Source organism: Varroa jacobsoni, unplaced genomic scaffold, assembly GCF_002532875.2.
Source record: "Varroa jacobsoni isolate VJ856 unplaced genomic scaffold, vjacob_1.0 scaffold_345, whole genome shotgun sequence".
Lineage (NCBI taxonomy): Eukaryota > Metazoa > Arthropoda > Arachnida > Mesostigmata > Varroidae > Varroa > Varroa jacobsoni.
Genome location: NW_019213247.1, coordinates 105,075 through 124,631, shown reverse-complemented (window position 1 = coordinate 124,631; position 19,557 = coordinate 105,075). Strand labels below are relative to the sequence as shown.

Below are 19,557 nucleotides of genomic sequence, written 5' to 3'. Positions count from 1 at the left end.
ATTGAGAATGCTGGTTCTCTGCCAGCGTTATCAGAGACATTTGCGATTCTTACGGATACGAATCGCGTAGAAGCGAAAGCAGAAAGAAAATAAAGTTCGTTTCTTTTTGTATGAGGCAGTGGTAGAGAACACGAGCAAAAAGGGGCAAACGCTAAGGGCCCGTCAAAAAGGCCTATTACCGATGCATCCAGTAAATAGTGGCCGGGAAGACATGAAGACAGCTGATGCTTTTCTGCAGTTTTCTCGACCGGAAGAAATCGTGGAAAGGGCTTTATTTCTTGAGGATATCGGGCCAAAGATGTGAGATAGTAACGGAATTTTGATGGTTCAGCAAATAGATGTTCGTCTCGACAACATCAATGGATTCAGATCTAGATAATAATCCCTTGTGATAGCTTTGTGGGTAATGTATTTGGCTGCTAATTTTAAAAACGCGTAGCGGTATGGGTTCGAACCCGGGCATAGACACACGTCGTGAAAACCAGCCGTTTAATGGAATACCTAACGGAGATACCGGACGTAAAACTCGAAACATAGAGATCTTCATAATGATAGCTGCCTCATACGCCATGAAGCAGGCTCCGCGATCAAAGAACGACTGCCATCTTCAAAGCGAATGTGGCTAAGCATGTGACGATAGATGCAGCGTTGAGTGTTATTGCCATTGCTGTTTCACGAACGGCGATGCAACGCGACTGCGAAGCGTAGTACAAACTAGAAAAAAAAAACGTACATATTTGAAAGGACCAGGACATGTTGGAACGTAACCTTTAAAAACAAAACTCGTGTTTTTCTTCAAGTAACTTCAATATGCACGAGGTATGTACGGTAATTAATGGGAAGACTAGGCGAATATAAATGGATATAAATAGTTGTATGACTAAAAGTAAAATAAAACAAGCGCATGTAGAACAAATGTGAGCTAACCTATAGATTTTTTTTCCTTTTTTGTATGTCGTATGTGAATCATTGTCAGACGGAAGAGTCACGTAAAGCTGCATGGTGGATCCTTCCTCCTACACAAGCAATATCCCGACGATCTTCTTCTGAAACTCGTGCAATCTGCCGCCGACACAATCGGTATAGGTCGACTAGTGTCAAGTAGAAATGTAGTACAGAAACATTTATTGGTGACACTTTAAACTCCCTGTAATAACAGATCAGCGACCAAAGAAGACAATCCTAAAAAATAGACTGGCAATTTATAGCCCAGTTTTACCCAACTACAAGCATAGTAATGCTATAGAACAAGGTATCTATGGTAAGAATACATGCAGCAATGTCAAAGTGGTTCAGTCAGCTTAGGGTTACAGTACTTTGGCGACAAGTACATTTTTATTACGATAACAATTACCGTTTTTTATTTCAATTACTAGCTGCGTATGAAAAATTTAGCTTATAACCCCCGTGAGCTACGGAACGCTCAGCAGACGAGGTCGTAATACTCAGTAGCGTGAAAACAGAGGGACAGAAAAACAAATATGTGTTCAGCTATTCAGATATTAGACCGGGTCGCTTGGATTTTTACGTTGGTAAAATGGAATACCAGATTTCGTGTCAAGTCTATTATCTCATAATGTTTGATGTAGATTTGACACACTGAGCCTATTTCGTCTATTAGATCTTGATAAGATTTAGTAAATAGTATATATTTAGTTGAATAGTAGTTGAAAATTACATTGTCATAATCGGAACAGCGTTATAAACATTTTCAACGGCGTGTAATCAGAAACTTCACGTGGATTAACTGCTAAAGCACGTAATATTCGTGACCTCCATTTGACAAATACCTAACTTAATTTTTTAATCTGTTTACAAAAATTTAATTTAGTCTCATCAAACTCAGTAGCTTAAAAATAAATACTTTTAAAAATACTTCTTCTCGTCTTTAATTTTTAGTGAAAATATATACCAGTCATCTTTCACCAGTTGGAGGTAAACATAAAATGATACGTAGCCCTATAATATATTACAATGATCAGGAACTTGAAGTGATTTAACATGCATATATATATATATAACTTAAACCGAAGAGCATAGCGTGCTTTAACATTCATACAATTGCTGATCATCAAGTCAGGTGGCCTTAACGTTTCATAATAGATCACTGCTGCTATGTTGTAGTACATATTGTTCTTTAGATCTCGGTAGACCTTTTAGTCTAGGTGGCATTTAAAACGGGTGTGAGGCTAAAGCTGTCAAAAGCAAAACAACTTCCTGAGGCTTTCAGTGCTATTAGCTAAACTGAGACAGACACTTACGACGTAGAATGAACGTTCAGTTGTTGACAACTGGAAAGCTATCACCATGAAAAATCATGGTAAGGGTTACGTTTGGACATAAAAACCTGTAGCCTACTTTCATCATCCTAGATTTTATCTCTTCAACCAAAAGCGAGCTTTGACGCGGTCAGAACTAAACGAAACTTCTTCCGAAACCCTTTTTATGCCTTGAGCCTTATTTTAAGTCGACTTTATAGATTTACTAAGTTTAAATGCTACTTTACAAGAGATATACTAACTGTACACATGCAATTAATATGGCCTACCCATGATCGTAATATTTGACCACTCAATTACACATGCTTTTCGTTATAGGCAATCAGTTGCTTTGCATAGGACCAATCGATCGTTGCGTTCAAAAATAGCTATATGTCGCTTTTTTTGCATGCTGTTTGTTACAGGTTTAAGCCCCGACGATGTGTTAGAAGAGCTGGGCTCCCATTTCCTCAGCTATTGTTTGGCGCGAGGCTACGACAAAATGCTTCGCGTATTGGGGTCCAACCTCTCGGACTTCTTAAGTAATCTGGATAACCTCCACGACCATGTAACGGTGTCCTATTGCAACATGAAGGCGCCAAGTTTCCGCGTCACGCCGGGGCCAAACGGTTCCATTCATCTCCACTATTATTCGACACGAAAGGGCCTGCAGGGTATCGTGCGTGGACTAGTTAAAACGGTAGCGCGTGATTTGTTCGAAACTGACGTCAGTATAGGGATTTGTCGGGTGCTCGAACAGGCTGGTGAGAGGTACCACTTCCTCATGGAAATCTCAGATAACTCCCTCCTCAAGGTAAGCGATCGAACTCATTGTTATATGTCCACCACTTCACTGGTGTTGACATTTTCTGAGTCTAATGGCGTTCTGCGGGATTACTGTAGAGTGCATAAAGTCAGAATAATGTAAAAATAAACTTATAAGAGAGATAAATATGAGTCTTAAAGGGAAACGTTTGTTTGCTTTGGTGCCTCATTCGCATGTATACTTCCACCCCGCCCTGTATACTTCAACAAACCCATGTCGTACGTTCTATATTCGAACGCTTTTCATCCTGAACCAAGAATTATTCAACGAGATAAAATCGAACCTCTATTCGTAGAGAAAAGAGAAAGAAGACGAAAGGACCTGGCGTGTTTAGCAAATTCTCTTTGACACTTGTGTACGCAGCCAAAAGGGGCATAAAAAGGTATCGGAAAAAGAAGACATGCTAACTTTGCTCAAGCTGCAGTCACCAAAAGGCCCAAAATATAGATCTATGTTCACCTTCTCTTTAGCGTTTCCCTCGTCTAGCTTTGCGGTGCGCCTCTGTTTTACGAGACAAAAGACAGGGTACTCAATTTCTCTTGAGATCTTTAAATGATTTAGTTGCATAACGACAACATATATATACACTTGTTGGCCATGCGAAGACACAAGAAATCAGTGCTTTTACCGGTTTGCTACGGTATCGTCCTACGCAATTGAGAAATACGTAAGAAAACGCATTAGACTTCTATAGGGCCCGGTAGACCAGGGCAATATGTGAGCAGAGTATCTGATGCGGTAGATATGCTTGCTTAGGTGAACAGGCTGTACCTTATCACCATCTGTGTAGGGCACATAAAAGCAGGTAACGGTGCCTTGATCTTCGTGACACGTAGCGTCGACGTGAGGTTATTCCCTGGCAATAAGGAATTAATGGACGCAGGAATAGAATCGCGAGCCAAGTGTTTGATAACGCCTGACGTAGAACAATGGCAAAGAAAGCGCATAGAAAAAATTGCGGGCTGAATACAAAAATGAGGCGAGCTGGAACGGTCAGTCAAATCTGTGCAGTTCTTCAGAAAATTTTCAGATATGAACCGTAAAACACAATAGATGTCTGCTTTAGTCACCTAGATACTTTCTGCGAACTCTATTTGAGCACATTCGTCAGGCGGAGTGGCAGAGTCCCCCAAAACTCTTATAGTCTTGAGAACTTAGATATTTACGGAAAAAAAACTTGCGGATGCATTTACTTTTAGCAAAATGGATGGCTTTCTATGTGTCAGACTGAAAAGTGATATATCTTGAGGCGCTAAAAATAGGTTTCGATAGTGGTTAAAAGTAATTTTTATAAAACTTGGGATTGCTATATTAGTCATGAGATATGGAAAGACCCCTTTCAATCGATCGAATGTACGTTCTGTGCATTAATCAACATTTCACTCTTCCCTTTTTAAAAGGAACTCGTAGTTATAAAAATCTCTCTATTTATTTAGGAAATTCCTGGAGCTTGTGGATGAAATAAGCTCTAGATGATTGGATTCCGGCAACTAAACTGCGTAATTAGCTTTTTGTAAAGATGTATCAGACGATGTTTGAGTTCGTATCCAGTCAAAATAGATTTTTCTTGATAAAAATGTTTACGGTATTTTAAAGTATAGCGATGAATACTGAGCTTGCTATTTCTATTTCAAGAATCGGCGCCGGCGACCTACAGCTAGGCCTGACAGCGGATTTCGTAATCCTTCGATTAGGAGACACCGATGGGCAAGACAGGCTATGTACAGATACTTAATGCGAAAAGAGACTTTGTCCCAGTCAATTAATGGGTAATACGATGATGATCGGGATTAATTAATCGGGAACCAGAGTACCAGTCAATAGAGGACGTACATTCATTATCTTCGCAGTAGGCAATGCGAATAATATTAAAAATACCAATATCGTATAAAACACCAATGATGAGCTGTTAGAAAATAGATAGGCCAGCTAAAAAATCCAGTAAGTTGAAAAGCGACAGATCGTTTTACCGCTTTTAAGAAGCTTCAGCAGGTGATACGTACAGCCGTACATGCGCAATCACTCAATTATATGAAAGCTATACGATCATTATATTTGCTTGGGTAATGCAAAGGTACCAGATAAAGTGTGATCGAGGCTTTCATAAGCCTTACCTATTAACATAAGTCTATTTATTAAGTTTGTCTGCCAGCTAGTTAGTATCATAGTTGGCTCGTGATAGTTGGCCAGCAAGGCCTAATTTCCAAGTAGAGCAGCAGCAGAAAAGGATTGCCGTCTTCGTAGAAACTGATGCCTGTTTATATGGGCCCATTTTACTTCTACCTTTATTGTTTATCCTTCTTCGTATGAAACTTTGAGCGGTGGATGTCATAAGCTTGGGTAGGTCAACATGTTGCAGGTTGCAACTCCTGACGGCGTGCGCCGCGGAAGTGGAGGAAGTAGCTGTGGAAATAGGAGTAAGCGATCGTCGTTCGCCTCTGCACATATCACCGACCACCTCAGCAAGCAACCCCAGGATCTGTGCATTTCAACACGAACCCTCTGTACAGCACTCCCGTTCCATGCACTTTTTGATAGGTAAGCCGATACGTGCAATAGCAGTAATCGAGTTACTGTGTGACTAAACAATAAAAAAGTTACTTTAAGTAGAGTTGTTACAAAATAATGATGAGAACTGTGTTTTTATATTATTTTTGACATTATCTATATACCTGTGTTTGTGGTCACGTATCTGTTTCATTGTCAGTATTTAAAACAGATGAATATGATATCGTGCAGTCGATTATTGTTTTTTATTACAACTAAGTCCAGGTCTAAAAGTGCATGAACATCTACGGTGCAGTTTACTATTGAGGGCTTCTTAAGAAAACCACGAACTATTCCATACCTGGGGAAAAAAGTCTATTTATTGGGAAATCGTAATTCAATGTTGAAGGGAATGATAATACTGGATGACGAACATCAGACAACACGGTTAATGGACTTAGATAACAGAGCGAAGCAAAACACGTCATCCATAGAAGATAGAGTCGTGGCATTTAGTTATACTCCATCTTTGTGGACTTGCACACAAAAGAAACCGCTCTGGCACAATTGTTTTGGAGAATATGAAGTCAAAAATATCTTAATGGGCCGAACCAGTCTGCCGACGGTACAAGTCGAATTAACGAGTAATTTTATAGTGAAGCTTTTCGTTCCTACTATCCATGCATTTCGTTCACTTTCTATCCTACCGCAATACGGATCGGGGCATATATCCAGGGACCTGATTATATTAGAAGTAGGAGACGCGCTGCGTGCAATGATCCGAAACAGCGTATGGACATCGTCATCACTCGGCGGTCCAGCCTCCGTCAAGCTTACGGACGTATTTCGTATTGCGAGACCCGTATTGGAGGTGAGCTTCGACGCGATCTTAGACTATCTCAACCAGGCATTCGTACTTTTACTCCGCAATGATGCCGCTAATGTGCGGGTAAGTTAAACTAAGCGTGCTCATTAACCCTAGCTGTATATAAAGTTAAAATTAATCCTAATAATTCTGTGCTTATCGCTGTTACTGCGATAGCTGGCTTTGTTGCTTTTACGCATCCAGAATCATCATGCAGACACCGTACTATACAAATTTCTTCAACTATAATTTGACGAGCCCGGTTCGACTAGTGACATTTACAATATTGTAATCGAAAATCATTTGTAGAGCGTTGCATATTAATGGTAATTTAATTATTAATTACTTAATGGTAAATTAATAATAAATTAAGACAATTTTTCAAAACAGTTACATTCAATTGTCGGGAACCGAGAGCAGACTGCGTACTTGACAGCAAATTTCGAAACCAGTTTATAAATAAGGAAAACAAAAAAAAGGTGTTGACATATATTTATCTCGCTAGCGTAGTAGGTACTGCACGGATATTTTCAGAAAGGGATTTTCCTACGCGACCGCCTAAAGCAAGTCTCGGCATTGTTAGTTGGCTAATTAGTGACCAACTAAACTTTCAGATACTTGTCCCCTCTACTATGGCCGTTTAGAGAGTCCGGACGTATCGACGGGCCTATCCGCCACCCGTGGCGTTTTGCCAGCTCAGTTTCGTTGTTCGGCACCGAGAGAAAAAATTATCTTTTTGGCAGCTGCATTAACATTTAAAGAAGTCTACCCTTGAAATAATCGCTTGACGAGGGTAACAGTAGCCATCGTAGCATCTGTACCAGTTGTAGACGTAGTTTTTGTTTTTTAGTCAGCGAGGGGGAAAAATTTGGCGTGGTGCAAGTGTTGCGTGCGTTGAGATTCTCTGCATTTGTGCATATGCTGCTACTGGCGTTACACAGACCTATTTACTAGTCACATAGCTGTCTGGCTGTGTTGGGTTTCGAAGGCGACCAGCCGACCCAGCCCAACCACACTACTCCGTATGCATCCCTTTGCCCCCTGCCTGGAGGGCGTAGTGTGGCGAAAAATTCACGCACCATTCATTGCATATGACAACAGTGAGACGCACCTCGGTTCTCAGCTGTCCAGGTAGTTACTGTTGGTGCTTTCAATGTAGTCGATTCATAATTGGAAGGGCGATATTTGTGGTGGGGTTCAGTATTACAGCGCATCTGTCCTCGAGTTTTACGCTTTCTCATCCTCAGTCCTTGAGCACTTTTACCTTTATTTTCCCTTAGGCGAACGTTGTCGGGAACGATGCAATGAGCAATCTGAATGAGTCTGTACGCTTCAAGGGCCAGATGATTTCGGTCCCGGAGAGCGACACGTTATTGTTCGTAGGCTCTCCACGTTTTACAGAAATCGAGGATATGGCTCGTACGGGTGTCTACTTTTCTGATTTTCCTGTACACGACGCTTCAAAGGATCTCGTCTTGCTCTCGCATTATCAAAAAGGCGAGCGGGAACTCGTCGAGAAGCTGGACGAAGCTAGCAATCACCTCAAGGTATGAAAGAACTTTCTGATGGAATATATTATAGCTTAGGCAATACCGCTGGACACCGAGCGGTAACGTGTGTTTTAGGCAAAGCTAACGGTACACATTTAAATGAAACAAAAAATTTTAGTAAATTATCCTCAAGAGGTTTGGCTAATAGCCATAACGTTTTTACAAAATGAGATGCCTTCCTCTTGTTTACACCTCTTATCACACACAGATATTGATTGCTCCTAGTACGAAATACCTTTGTTGGTTGCCCTTTATAAGCTTTTATACTTCTGTGTTTCTGTCGGCACAATCATTGCAGGTGCTCGAAGCGAGGTTGCGTGACGATAAAAAAAAGACTGAAGATTTGATCTGCTCGATTTTCCCGGCAAAAGTTGCACACTGCCTCCTAAAGGACCTGCCAGTTGAGGCCGAGCAATTTCCGATGATATCATGCCTTTTCTCCGACATTGTCGGCTTCACAGCGCTTTGCAGCAACGAAAATGTCGTACCTATGGACATCATTCGACTACTCAATCGGCTGTACGTGCAATTCGATGCGCTTACCAACATCCATCAAGTGTACAAGGTGGGTCTTGTCGTTTGAAAGTGCACCGCAGGTGTTATAGCCTGTTCTTATCTGAGGTCGATATTGCAGGCCAGCAGCTAGGTACTTATTACAATGTTACAGAGCCACGCGTAGGGTCCTTTATTGCTTTATGCTAAGCTAGCGACGACGTGAGTTAGACCGTGTTCTCCCGCTGTGTCACCAGGCTGTGCTATGTAAGCAATCGTCATGGATTAGAGTGAACTTACCTATATATCTGCGCGTTTATGGATGCATTACATGCACCATCGACGGTAAAAACGGGAAAGGCGTTTTTAGCTGGCGAGTGCCGCATCTGTGCTAGTATCGGTTGCAGCGGCTGTCGCTATGTTGATGTTAATGGATCGAACTACCTAGACGAGAGTCGGGAGCGACCGGACGGGTCACCGGCATCGGCGTAGCTTTTTCTGTTTTATAACTGGGTCGGTAGCTGATTTGTCATTTACCGGCTGCGACCGACCCATTGTCGAGCAAGTCCATTGTATAATATCTTCCTCTTGTTCTTCACTTAACGCGCGCAGCTTGCGGGCTTCTCATTTTCGACAGCAACCATGTCCGTGAACTACCAGGGTATGTATGTACGCCTGTCTATTTTGCATCTGTATTTGTGCACGTTATGGAATAGTGGTTGAAACAGCACGATACTGCACGCTCTACAGCTGGATTTATCTATATCACGGAGGCCAACGACGGTGGCAGCAGGGGCGGTAGTGGCGGATCGAGGGGGTAACATTCTAAGTAGCTTGTTGGGCATATGTCCTCATGCGATCCATATTGCTAAACGCTAACTTCCCCTAATACCCCTTAATTCTGGCCCCGCCGCCACTTTTTTCGAGAATAGCCCTCGAAAAAATTGACTGTCCAAGCGCTTTCGCAACTCGATAAGTTAGTTCGTGAAGCTTTTCAGACGGAGGATGTCGGCAGTGGGCTGGACTAATTGACATTGGGCTGGCTTGCATTAGTCAGGCACTACTGGGGTTCAGCTGCCGCGAGCAACGCTGGAGTATGCTGTTGAAGGAGGCATATTAAACTTTCAGCTACACAGAGATACATACGTAGGTACTCACAAGTTGCTTAAACAACCGAAATCGTTGTGGTTCGGTGCTTATTCGGCGTTTCGGATCACGGGAACGTAAGTAATTAAACAAAAAGCAAACAACGATCTACGAATGATAAACTCTTGACAGTTGTCTTTTTTTGTAGATTAAATACAGCTGACACATAGAGAAACATGCAGAGATTAAACATTGATTACGCAATCTGTTAGTAATGGTTACCACCTCATTGGCTACAACCTCTAAGCGAACATCGTTAAAGATCCACCACTTTGTCTTTAATCTATCTGCTGCACAGAGTTAATCTTCGAACAAGATAAATTTCAAAACAAACAATCGACACTAATGTCTCGGTCGAGAGATATGCCATGACAAGCCTAGGAATGGGACATTGTACATAACATAAGATTGGCCTTGAAACCATAATGGTATAGTTACATCATCCGACTTTCTTCCCCCATCAAGTGCTAAGTCACTTGGTTTGAGAATCGAAACTCAGAGACCGGAATATAAAACTCTTTTGATACCGTCTGAAACGGAAACCCATGCGGAATGAGTCGAACTCCAATGTTGTATCGAGCTGTGGAGAGGTGAAGTCTTAACTAACCGCTTTATTTGCGGGCAAAAATATGGCCTTTTCTTGACAGGTATTGGGTAAAGAAAGTATATGTCTTGTTACATTATAGACACTAAGAATAGTCGTCGAACTTTCTGCTTTTGTGTTGAATAAAGATTCAGATTAAATGAACGAAATTTAATCTCGACGTCGTTCTTGTCTCAACGAATTTTTTCGTAGATCACATATTCGACGATAAGGAAGGACGTGACATAACAAATAAGGGCTACTTCCATAGCTGCTGTTACTCATAGGCGTCTTTTTTATCGGTAATCTTTCCCTCTTCTCTGTAAGGCAAGTGAAATCTACATTGAGTCCCTTGACGCCTTATATCTAAGTAGATTTAACTGAGGCTAAACTGCATTTCTCATGCAAGAGCTGCCCATGAGGGCATAATTGTCTAGCGAGATTGTCCCTCCAGTAGTGGAATCTTTTTAATATAGGTATATATGTGCCTCAAAGAAATCAAGATGTTTTGGGTTTATCGGTCTCAAGGTGTCCCTATTGTAGCAGCATATATCTTTCACGCTTTTCTATGGCTCCGACCAACTATTGTGATTCCACTCGCAATCAAACTCAAATAGAAATCACCTTCAGCTTCAAATCGAGTCTCACTTGATGCATTGGCACATAGATGGGATTGAGCAAAGCGTCACCAGACTTAAAATACCAAGGCTAAATATATTTAGTCCTACTAACGGGGTAGTTTTCTATCCGCTACTCATTAAAGAAGACAGCTTTCTCAGATCCCAGAGAAGAGAAGTATGTTTTATGTAGCCCTGCCGGTTACCGGTTTATGGGCTAATCTTTTCGGTACTGCTTAATACCTGATAACAACAAATTACAGTCCATTCGGCGTACAAAAACTTTCAGATTCTGACCGGAATATTATTCGGTTAGCCATACAAAGGCTAGATGAGAGGGCGGCAAATAGTTCCATATGTAGCTGTTTTGGTAGCGTGGAATGCTTAAAGCATAATGTCTACGTTGAACTGAGCCATTAATTACACATTATAATGATTTTTTTTAAGCTGAGGTGCCATAGTTATGTTATAATTGAAGTAACAACAAAGAAGCATTTGCGAATAGGCTTTTAATTATTACATTATCGCAATGGTCACCGGTCATGTGTGCTTTTACCTGTGCTAACGATTATATTTTAGCGTTTGTATGTACACTTTGAATCAAACTATTAATTTAAAAGTCAATATATTTATTTATTAATTATTAATGAAGCACGCGACGTTTAGAAAGTAGTTAGATGCGAACAAAAAAATTATAATAATTTACATGGCAATAGTGATTTACATGGTAATTCGTCTTAGTTGCCTCATTTCCCCCAGCGTCATAATTGGGGATTTCGTTAATATTATCTTTATATAGGTGGAGACCATCGGAGATGCATACATGGTGGTTTCGAGTGTTCCCGAACCGATGGCGGACCACGCCGACCGGCTAGTGATGCTCGGGCTCGAGATGGTCACTATATCCCGTAAGGTACAATCGCCTGTACCCGGACATAAACTTGAGGTAGGTACAATAATACAGTACACTTATTTACTATCGTTTTTTCCATAATCCTCTCCTTATTTCTTTCATTCCTATTTTTCTCTGTTTCGTACATTTCATTCACATTTAAGTGTAGCCCGATAGGCCGAGCGACCCCCAACCAGATTGGTTAGCATAGAATGAAAGCAGCTAACAAGAAAGCAGCTAACAAGAAAGCAAGCAAGCAGGCAGCTGGTAAGCGGCTCAAACACAGGCGGCTCTCTCGGGTCTGCCCTACGCTAGCCTTTTCTGAGCCTCTACGTTGTCCTTGTGTGCATTGCTTTCTGTGCCCAAACCCTTGCGTTTCCTCAGTACGGATCAAGTTTTGCGTCCACCAGCCATAGCAGGATCGCAGTGGTGGCACAAGTGAAACAGCTCTATGGTTCGTCCCCAGTCTAGAACATTTAAAGGCCGTCTTCGCTGGTTAACGCTCGGTCACCGCAGATAGCGTTACCGTTTTCACCACACAGCTCCCGACGACTATGGTAATGACAATGATGGGGACAAGAAGCGCTATTACGCGCGACCGGCTAGCGACCTCCTCAAGAACGCTCTAATGAAGCTGAGTTTTTGATTCTGCCGGCGAGTGAAAGCGGCAAGTATGGCAGAATCTACGCTGGCAGTGTGATCTCTAAAAGCCATTTGGAGGCGATATGCAAAACGCGCGATTAAGCTTTTGTCACAATAAGGTGAAATGACGATAGTAGTGATGAGTGGAATAGCCGGTGCAGTTCAGTTTGTTGCCGTGGTCAATTTGCTTTCGTTGGCATTCGTTCTTTCGTCCTGAGTTAACATCACTCTCGCTAGAGCTATAGCTGTTGGTGCTTTTATGAGTGCTTCCACACTTGTCTCCCGCATGTCTCCCTCAACCCGCGAACCCCCCAAATCCAATTTTCTTTCTCCCGCGGGGTGACGTGCAAAGACGATTTGGTCCATTCGTTGGTTAGCTACGTCGCTACCGCATGATGGTGTCATGTCGCTGGGGTTGTCAAGGGCAGACAGCGAAGAAGACCCTTGTCGCTCTTTAAGTGTCTCTCTGTTGGTACTCAGCTACGTTACACTGTTTTTTGTTGTAGCGCTAACTGCGGCGTTTGCCAGTCACTGTGTGCAACGTGTGTCTCTCACACTGGGTCTGTGGGTCGGCCGGCGTGTATAAATAATGAAAGACAAACTCAAATAAAAGAGATAAAAGGGGCGTATGCGGTAGGCGATTAAGCTGTTCTTAGTTTCATTCTTAACTTTTTCTTACTCAGTCATGATATTTGCCTATCCTCTTTTCTGTCTGTCTGTCTGTCTGTCAGATTCGGGTGGGCATCCATTCCGGGCCAGCAATGGCAGGCATCGTAGGTGCACACATGCCACGTTATTGTCTGTTCGGCCATACGGTAACACTTGCCAACCGAATAGAAGCCCGTAGTCTACCTTCGCACGTCAATGTTAGCGCAGTGACCAAGGAGCTTCTCATGGACCAACAGAGATACTTTTTTCTACGAAACACGAATTGTAACGACCTGGACGTCATCTGCTACTTCGTAACATGTAAGCCATTTCGGTCTGTGAAGGTGAATGCCTTAAACAACTAAAGACAAACAAGTAACGCGCTCTACTCGTGTCCGTAACTTCTAGGTAGAGATACTTTTAGGCTAATGCAATAGACACATAGTTAAGATACGCAGTGCGAAAGGAGAGGTATATCGAGAGCGTATCCGTGGGCAAACACGCTTAAATTTTCACGTTTTTTTATTATTATCATAGGTAATCCATGAACAACTAGTACTCAATGATACGAATTGTCCTAAAAGTGCGGCGGCCATTTGAAGCGCCTCTGTTTTAGCCACGTACTATAAGCTGTATTTTGTCGCGATTATTCATCCACCCTGAAACACACCGAGTTTCTTAATAGATATGTCACGCAAAACAACTGTTGTTCCGTACGCTTTCTGCCGCCTGTTACTTCTGATGCTGCTATTGTTGCTGTTGGCTTACGGGAGATGGAGCATCGTGCCGTTGTTAGTTGGTGCTGACCAACAACTACTCCACAATTCTCGCTTACAGCTCACTGACCAGTTGTCTCTTTCTTCGTTTTCGTTTTGCCTCGATCCGTAGGCACTTCTAGCTGCCGATGGAACGCCGAGGATGAGCAGCTTCCGGTCTCGCTAAACACTGGTGGGGGTCACTTCCGGTCACCATCCAACTCTCCTCCTGCCGCAGCCTCACCCCACTCTACGTCCAGCTCGCTTTCCGATTCACCTCTTGAGGTTCAGCTGGTAGGTTTTTATCGCCACATAGAAAAGTACACATAAATACAGAGGGCCATAGATGGAAGATTCGTATGACTCAGGCACTGTAGAAGCTGGGAGGACTTGGTGTTTATGTGCTACGTTAATAAGAGTAAATTGTTGAAACAGTTAATTATAGCAAACGCAACAGAAGAACAGAACTTTTTCAAAGCGTTTCAATATACATGTCTTGAGCTGAAAACCTACCTGGCCACTGGGAAGCGTAAGCATTTTTGAATGAAGAAAAATTATCGATTGTTGGTACCGATAATCACACAACATTTTAATTATAAAAAAAAATCTAAAGAGCAGCATTTTTCTAGGACACTAAACGGATTTCTAATCTAGACGAAAGTGAAGTTATATTGATCTGCGCCTAATGGTTGAATGACGGCTATAATTGACAGTAACTTAAATAGTAACTAGTAATAACTTCGATTTGAGTAAAAGACATAGCGTTGTCGCTGCTAGCATACAAAATTAAATCAATTTAATACGGTATGTTCATTTCAATACCACAGTCAGGAGAAAAGTTATAGCGACTAGTGTCTGGGTGAGTTGATAATAAGACAGCTAAAACCATAAGTGCTTTGTCGGTCGCGTGTATTTTTACTCGATAAACCCAGTTTTTTTTTCAAACTATCCCATTGATTTTGCAAGAGACGCTAAATGCTTAAGAATAATATAACGCCTAGCATAATAGGATTAAGTACAAAATAAATTAGCATAATGTTTCGATCGTCTGTAACATACAAGAACGTGACTGCGGATAAAACCATGAGTGTCAAAACTCTCGTAGTCTCGTTAAAAGGAAGGAAAGCTAGCTAGTGTTAGGCGACATCTTGTGTGTTATTATTTGTCGTCTCAACTAGTATTCGATGCTGCGTTCAGCGGAACAGCGATTTCCCAGCGCACTCTAATCCTCAGGTGACGATTATAGTCTACAGCCTGCATGGTCTTCGTAGGTATACAGACAAGAGGAGACTGAGTGCGAAACTGAGCGCTCTAGCGAGAATGGATATATTTAGGCTAATTAGCTCTTCCCTTTTTCGTTGCTGGTTGCTCCATGCTTGAATCCTTGATTCGGCCTAAACGCCTCTTGGCGTATCAACTCCTCGATCGACATATGTCCTTGTATTGTCTTGCGGGACAATTCAGGAGGAGATTGAAAACGTCTCGCGCCAGGGGAGCATTCGGCAAATTTTCTGCGCTCGAAAGAAGTTCGACCTCCCTTCAGTGTCTGACATTATCGGGTCAAACAACGAACGCCGTCACGCCCAGGCGGAAATAGATGAACTTCGAAATAATCCCAGGTACATCGAGAATAAAGTAGGAGACAACAAGGACTACATATAGCAGTTATGTCAATGAGTGTCTGTTCTAAATTAATGCAACGGAGTTCGTATGCACATACGCGTAGAGTGCCTGTAATCTCAATCTTGCTAATTACTAACAATATTACTGGTCTCAAAGAAGACTAAATGATGATTCTGTCAGAGGGTAGGAACTAAGCAGAACATTTTTAATTACTATGTCCGAACAAATGCAAACAAGACATTCTCGATGTAGTTTAGCAGATGTTAAAATTAGCTGATGTCAAAAAGTAATATCTAATTTTGTCGTGCGATCAACATGATTGTCGTGCCTATTGTAAGTTCTTTAATCTCTGCCTTATTCTCTAGGGCATCTCCGCTCCGATTAACTGAAGCATGCCAGTCGTCGAATCCGGACCTTCTGAAAATTGTGCCATGTATCATCAGCATCGAGACGGTCCCTAGTCGTCAAGGGTCGCTTGAGGGCGAGTTCGATCCCGTATCCAGGTAGGGTCACCAACTAGAGAACGGTATCTTCAACGGTAATCTATTCAAGGATATGAAAAACAAGGAAACCTCTGAGACGTATTTAAAGGCGCTCACTGTCCTCTATCGCGTTATCTCCAAGAGCTTCTCTTCTCCTGAGGGTTAAGCTTGAGACGACCTGAACTCAGCCTGTCTTCAGCCTGGTTTGCCTGAGTATCAACCTGACAATTCCGCCTAAAACTACTTACTTATCTCCTTGCTGTCTCAGTCACCTATGTTTGGAGTTTAACATCCTGCATCGCCGTTAAGCCTTCCACCAGACGGGTACCTGTCCTGGCTAACCTGTGATTTCCAAATTCGACGGCAACCTGACTGGCGCGAGTCTACTAGTGAAAGTATGAGTCTGACTTAGGCGTCAGCTATAGTTGACAACAGGCTAGACCAGACAATGGTTAGGTTTGCTCTGCCTTTAGAGATGGTCATTCTTCTGACCACAAAATTCTGTTCACCCTTCTGTTCTTAATATCTGCACCTAAGAGAGCGCACGCACATACCTTAATGTATTAGTAAAATTATACAAAACACCTGAAATCATGAAAGCATTTTGTTATTAATGCAATTAGGCGCAATTGTTTCTGTACACATAAAACTGCACAGTAGTAAAGTTGCATTAAGGAGTATTTATCTGGTAATGGACCATTTCTAGTAATGATCATCACTGGGGTTACGTGTGTAGGAATTGATCTGCCCATATCCATATTTTCTTTCTCACTTACATCCATGGCATGCTCACGATCGATAAAAATCTTTAGGGCTCCTTTTCTCGACATTAGACCGATCCGAAACGAGCCCAAGCAACTGTTTTTACAAACCGCACGACTAAGTTGCTAATTATGTGTAGGGCATGCTAACGGCCATTTTCGTTTACCCATGTGCCTTGACCTTACAGCCCTACGGCCGGTTCTTTGTTGTCCGATATGCGGGACGAGCGCCCGCTATTAGCGACGCCATTCGATGGAAATGGCTGTAGAAGAGAGCGAGGAGGTGGAGATAAAAATGTGCTTCCTCATATATTAGCAACTGAAGCAGCAACAGCGTCACAAGGTTCGAGCGCTATGAGAGAGTTGGGGCCCGTGCTAGAAGCCAGCTTGCTTGCGCCTGGCCCGGGCCCCATGATGTCCCGAGATCTCCCGAAGAAACTGCCGTCCAGTGATCAGCTAAGTGCCTTAGCTTGCGCCGACCCCGCCGTACCGGTTGGCGGTGCCAAAATTAAACCCGTTCGGACTAAAAGCTGCTACGCGTTTGGCTCGAAGAGTGGAGGCGCTGGGGGTAGCGGGGGGCCTGAAGAAGGGTCCGACAGGTCGAACGTAGGCGGGGGTAATCTTTTCCATAACATTAAGGAACGTCTGCTCGACCGCAGCGCCCTCCTAGCCAAATTGTTCCGCAGATAGCGCAAGGTTGGGCCGCGAGCCCCCTCCACCGGCCTCTGCTCCTAATCTAACGTACATCGAGGAGGTAGCAGAGAGGATCCGAGCAAAAGATAGCGGCAGCAGTTAGAATGAGAAAAACTAAAACAAAAGGGGCTCGGAAGGTGGAAGGAACAAAAAAAGGAGGAGATTCGTTATTGTTCTCGAGTCAGTCTCACTCGATATCTCATTGCGTTGCCGGTTAAACAGATTGACTATTCTTGACAACACACACAGATACACCAAATACGCGGTCCTCCCAAATACAGCGACTAATGAAAAACCTGCCCCTGCTGGGTTTGAACCACCGTTCTCCTTCGCCTGCGATTCGTCCCGACCTCACTGTTTCGCGGTTCGTGGCCCGGAGATGAAGTCCCCCTACGTCCAACAGTACTGACCAGGTTAGACCTCCTCTGCGAAAAAGGACGAAACGAGACAGTTACGCAATTTTGGGCTCTCCGCTGAATCCTTTGCTTCTTCTACCCGACCGTCGCGCAACAGTGCACTTTCCCCCATAGAAGTCGATAACGTTCGCATGCATACATAAGACCATGAGTGATCGAAAAAGTGGTATCAGTATGATCCATTGTACACCTTAATAAGTAGCTGTTGTAAGTAGAAAGTAGGCACGTAATGGCAAAAAGACAGCGCCACAGCACTGATGTTAACTAATGTACTACTATGAATAACTTCACACTGATGTGCTTAATGAAAACAGATAATAACAAATAAAGCGACGATTAATGAAGTAGTACACAACGTAAAGTGATGTTTGTTGGTCAATAGTTGAAGACAAACATAAAGATGAATTCCAACCCTTAGATGTATCCAATCACTTGATAACTTTATGTAAGTGAAAGGCAGGCTCGTGCGTAGACGTTATAGTAGCAGACTTCTTCGATAAAGAAAAAACGTATTTTCATTCAATTTTGAAAGGGGCTTTTGACTTTGAGCAAATTCCATAAGCAGGTAGCACCGTCCTTCTAGTTCGTTGACTGATTGCGGAAGATACAGAACGAGAAAACAGATACATATATATATATAACAAATAGAGCGGGGGCATTTTTTTTCATTCCAGGTCTTTATGCCTAATATAGGCAAGTGTGAGAAGCACCATTGTCCCGCCGAACAGCTGTGAGGTACCGTGTTTGCTGGGCCGTAGACTTGATAAGATGATCAACGAAGCAATCGATGTCAGAAAGTTGCCCAAGCACGTAGGAATCAGATGGATAGAATCCAATCATTAAACACTGATGACCGTAATCAAATGGAAATAATAATAAAGACGATAGTGATGGACAGTATTCAAGGAAAGATGTTGACAATGAAATATTGAACTAGTATAATCCAAAAAATATAGTTGCAGTACTGAACATAATAAATGACTCTTCCCTTTAGCTTGTCCTATCAGTGTTCAGTTTGCCGATGAGTTAGTAGAGGGATGAAGACTGTGTTAGGGATGAAACACGGAAATCGAGCAATCTCGTTAGTTCCTCGTCTGTTAATGTTGTACTAGAAAAAAAAAACTGTCATATGTCGCTCAGTGGCATGTTTGTGCTACATAGATCCCTCTGTACAGTGAACTGCAATAAGAAACTACTTGCACCCATTTTGCGTAAGAAGGGCGACCATGGTGTAGACCACGGTTGAATGTCATCTCTAGTATCTCCCAAAGTTGACCTTGAGGCTTTGATGGAGTAGCTCCTATTGCGTTTCGATGGGGAAAACGGAACAACATAAGGTTTGTGAAAGACAGTCTTTATGGCCTTTAATACTATCGTACCAGTTTCCATCTAGGCTTACGTACCTACTAGCCATTGACAAGAAGCAAATTTACAGGCCGGTTTGCAGATCCGAGAGTAGGCCAACACCGCGCAACGTGTCGGAGTAGAACCGTCATATGTACGCACCAACGTGGGCGAATCGGCGCATTTGCCGCATGTATGTCCGTTGTAACCTGCTCGAAATGATGGACTCGCGTAAAACGGAACAGAATGAGATAAGCTTTTGAATTCGAGTTGCTGGACCCAGCTGGTGTTATCTACTATCGTTGCCGTTGTTTATCTCGTTCAGTGTGTGCGGAACGTTATCCCTCGCCTTTTCAAATTTTCGTCTGAGGGAGAATTTCTGGCTTACTTGACGGTCGGGATAATCGTCGCGCTGCTTCCAAGGATATTACGCAAACAAGTAGCGGAGCGTCATATTGTTTTATAGAAGTTCAGTGT

The 19,557-nt window shown here is 42.6% G+C and overlaps 1 protein-coding gene across 8 annotated transcripts in view; it reads left to right on the top strand.

The window, feature by feature from the left end:
* The window catches only part of LOC111259559 (guanylate cyclase soluble subunit beta-1), a 72,592-nt gene extending 53,863 nt beyond the window's left edge, over nt 1–18,729 (top strand). For 3 of the 8 annotated variants that reach the window (XM_086967948.1, XM_022831680.2, XM_022831679.2), the window contains 11 exons: nt 2,684–3,072; nt 5,429–5,622; nt 6,307–6,520; nt 7,717–7,983; nt 8,285–8,551; nt 11,624–11,770; nt 13,090–13,327; nt 13,895–14,055; nt 15,226–15,380; nt 15,750–15,887; nt 16,816–18,404. In XM_086967948.1, the coding sequence (XP_086824074.1) occupies nt 2,684–3,072; nt 5,429–5,622; nt 6,307–6,520; nt 7,717–7,983; nt 8,285–8,551; nt 11,624–11,770; nt 13,090–13,327; nt 13,895–14,055; nt 15,226–15,380; nt 15,750–15,887; nt 16,816–17,317 (2,672 nt within the window). In that variant the 3' untranslated portion in view covers nt 17,318–18,404. The other 5 variants (XM_022831678.2, XM_022831675.2, XR_002679702.2 and 2 more) reach the window with 4 other exon arrangements.
* The last annotated feature ends 828 nt before the right edge of the window (nt 18,730–19,557 follow it).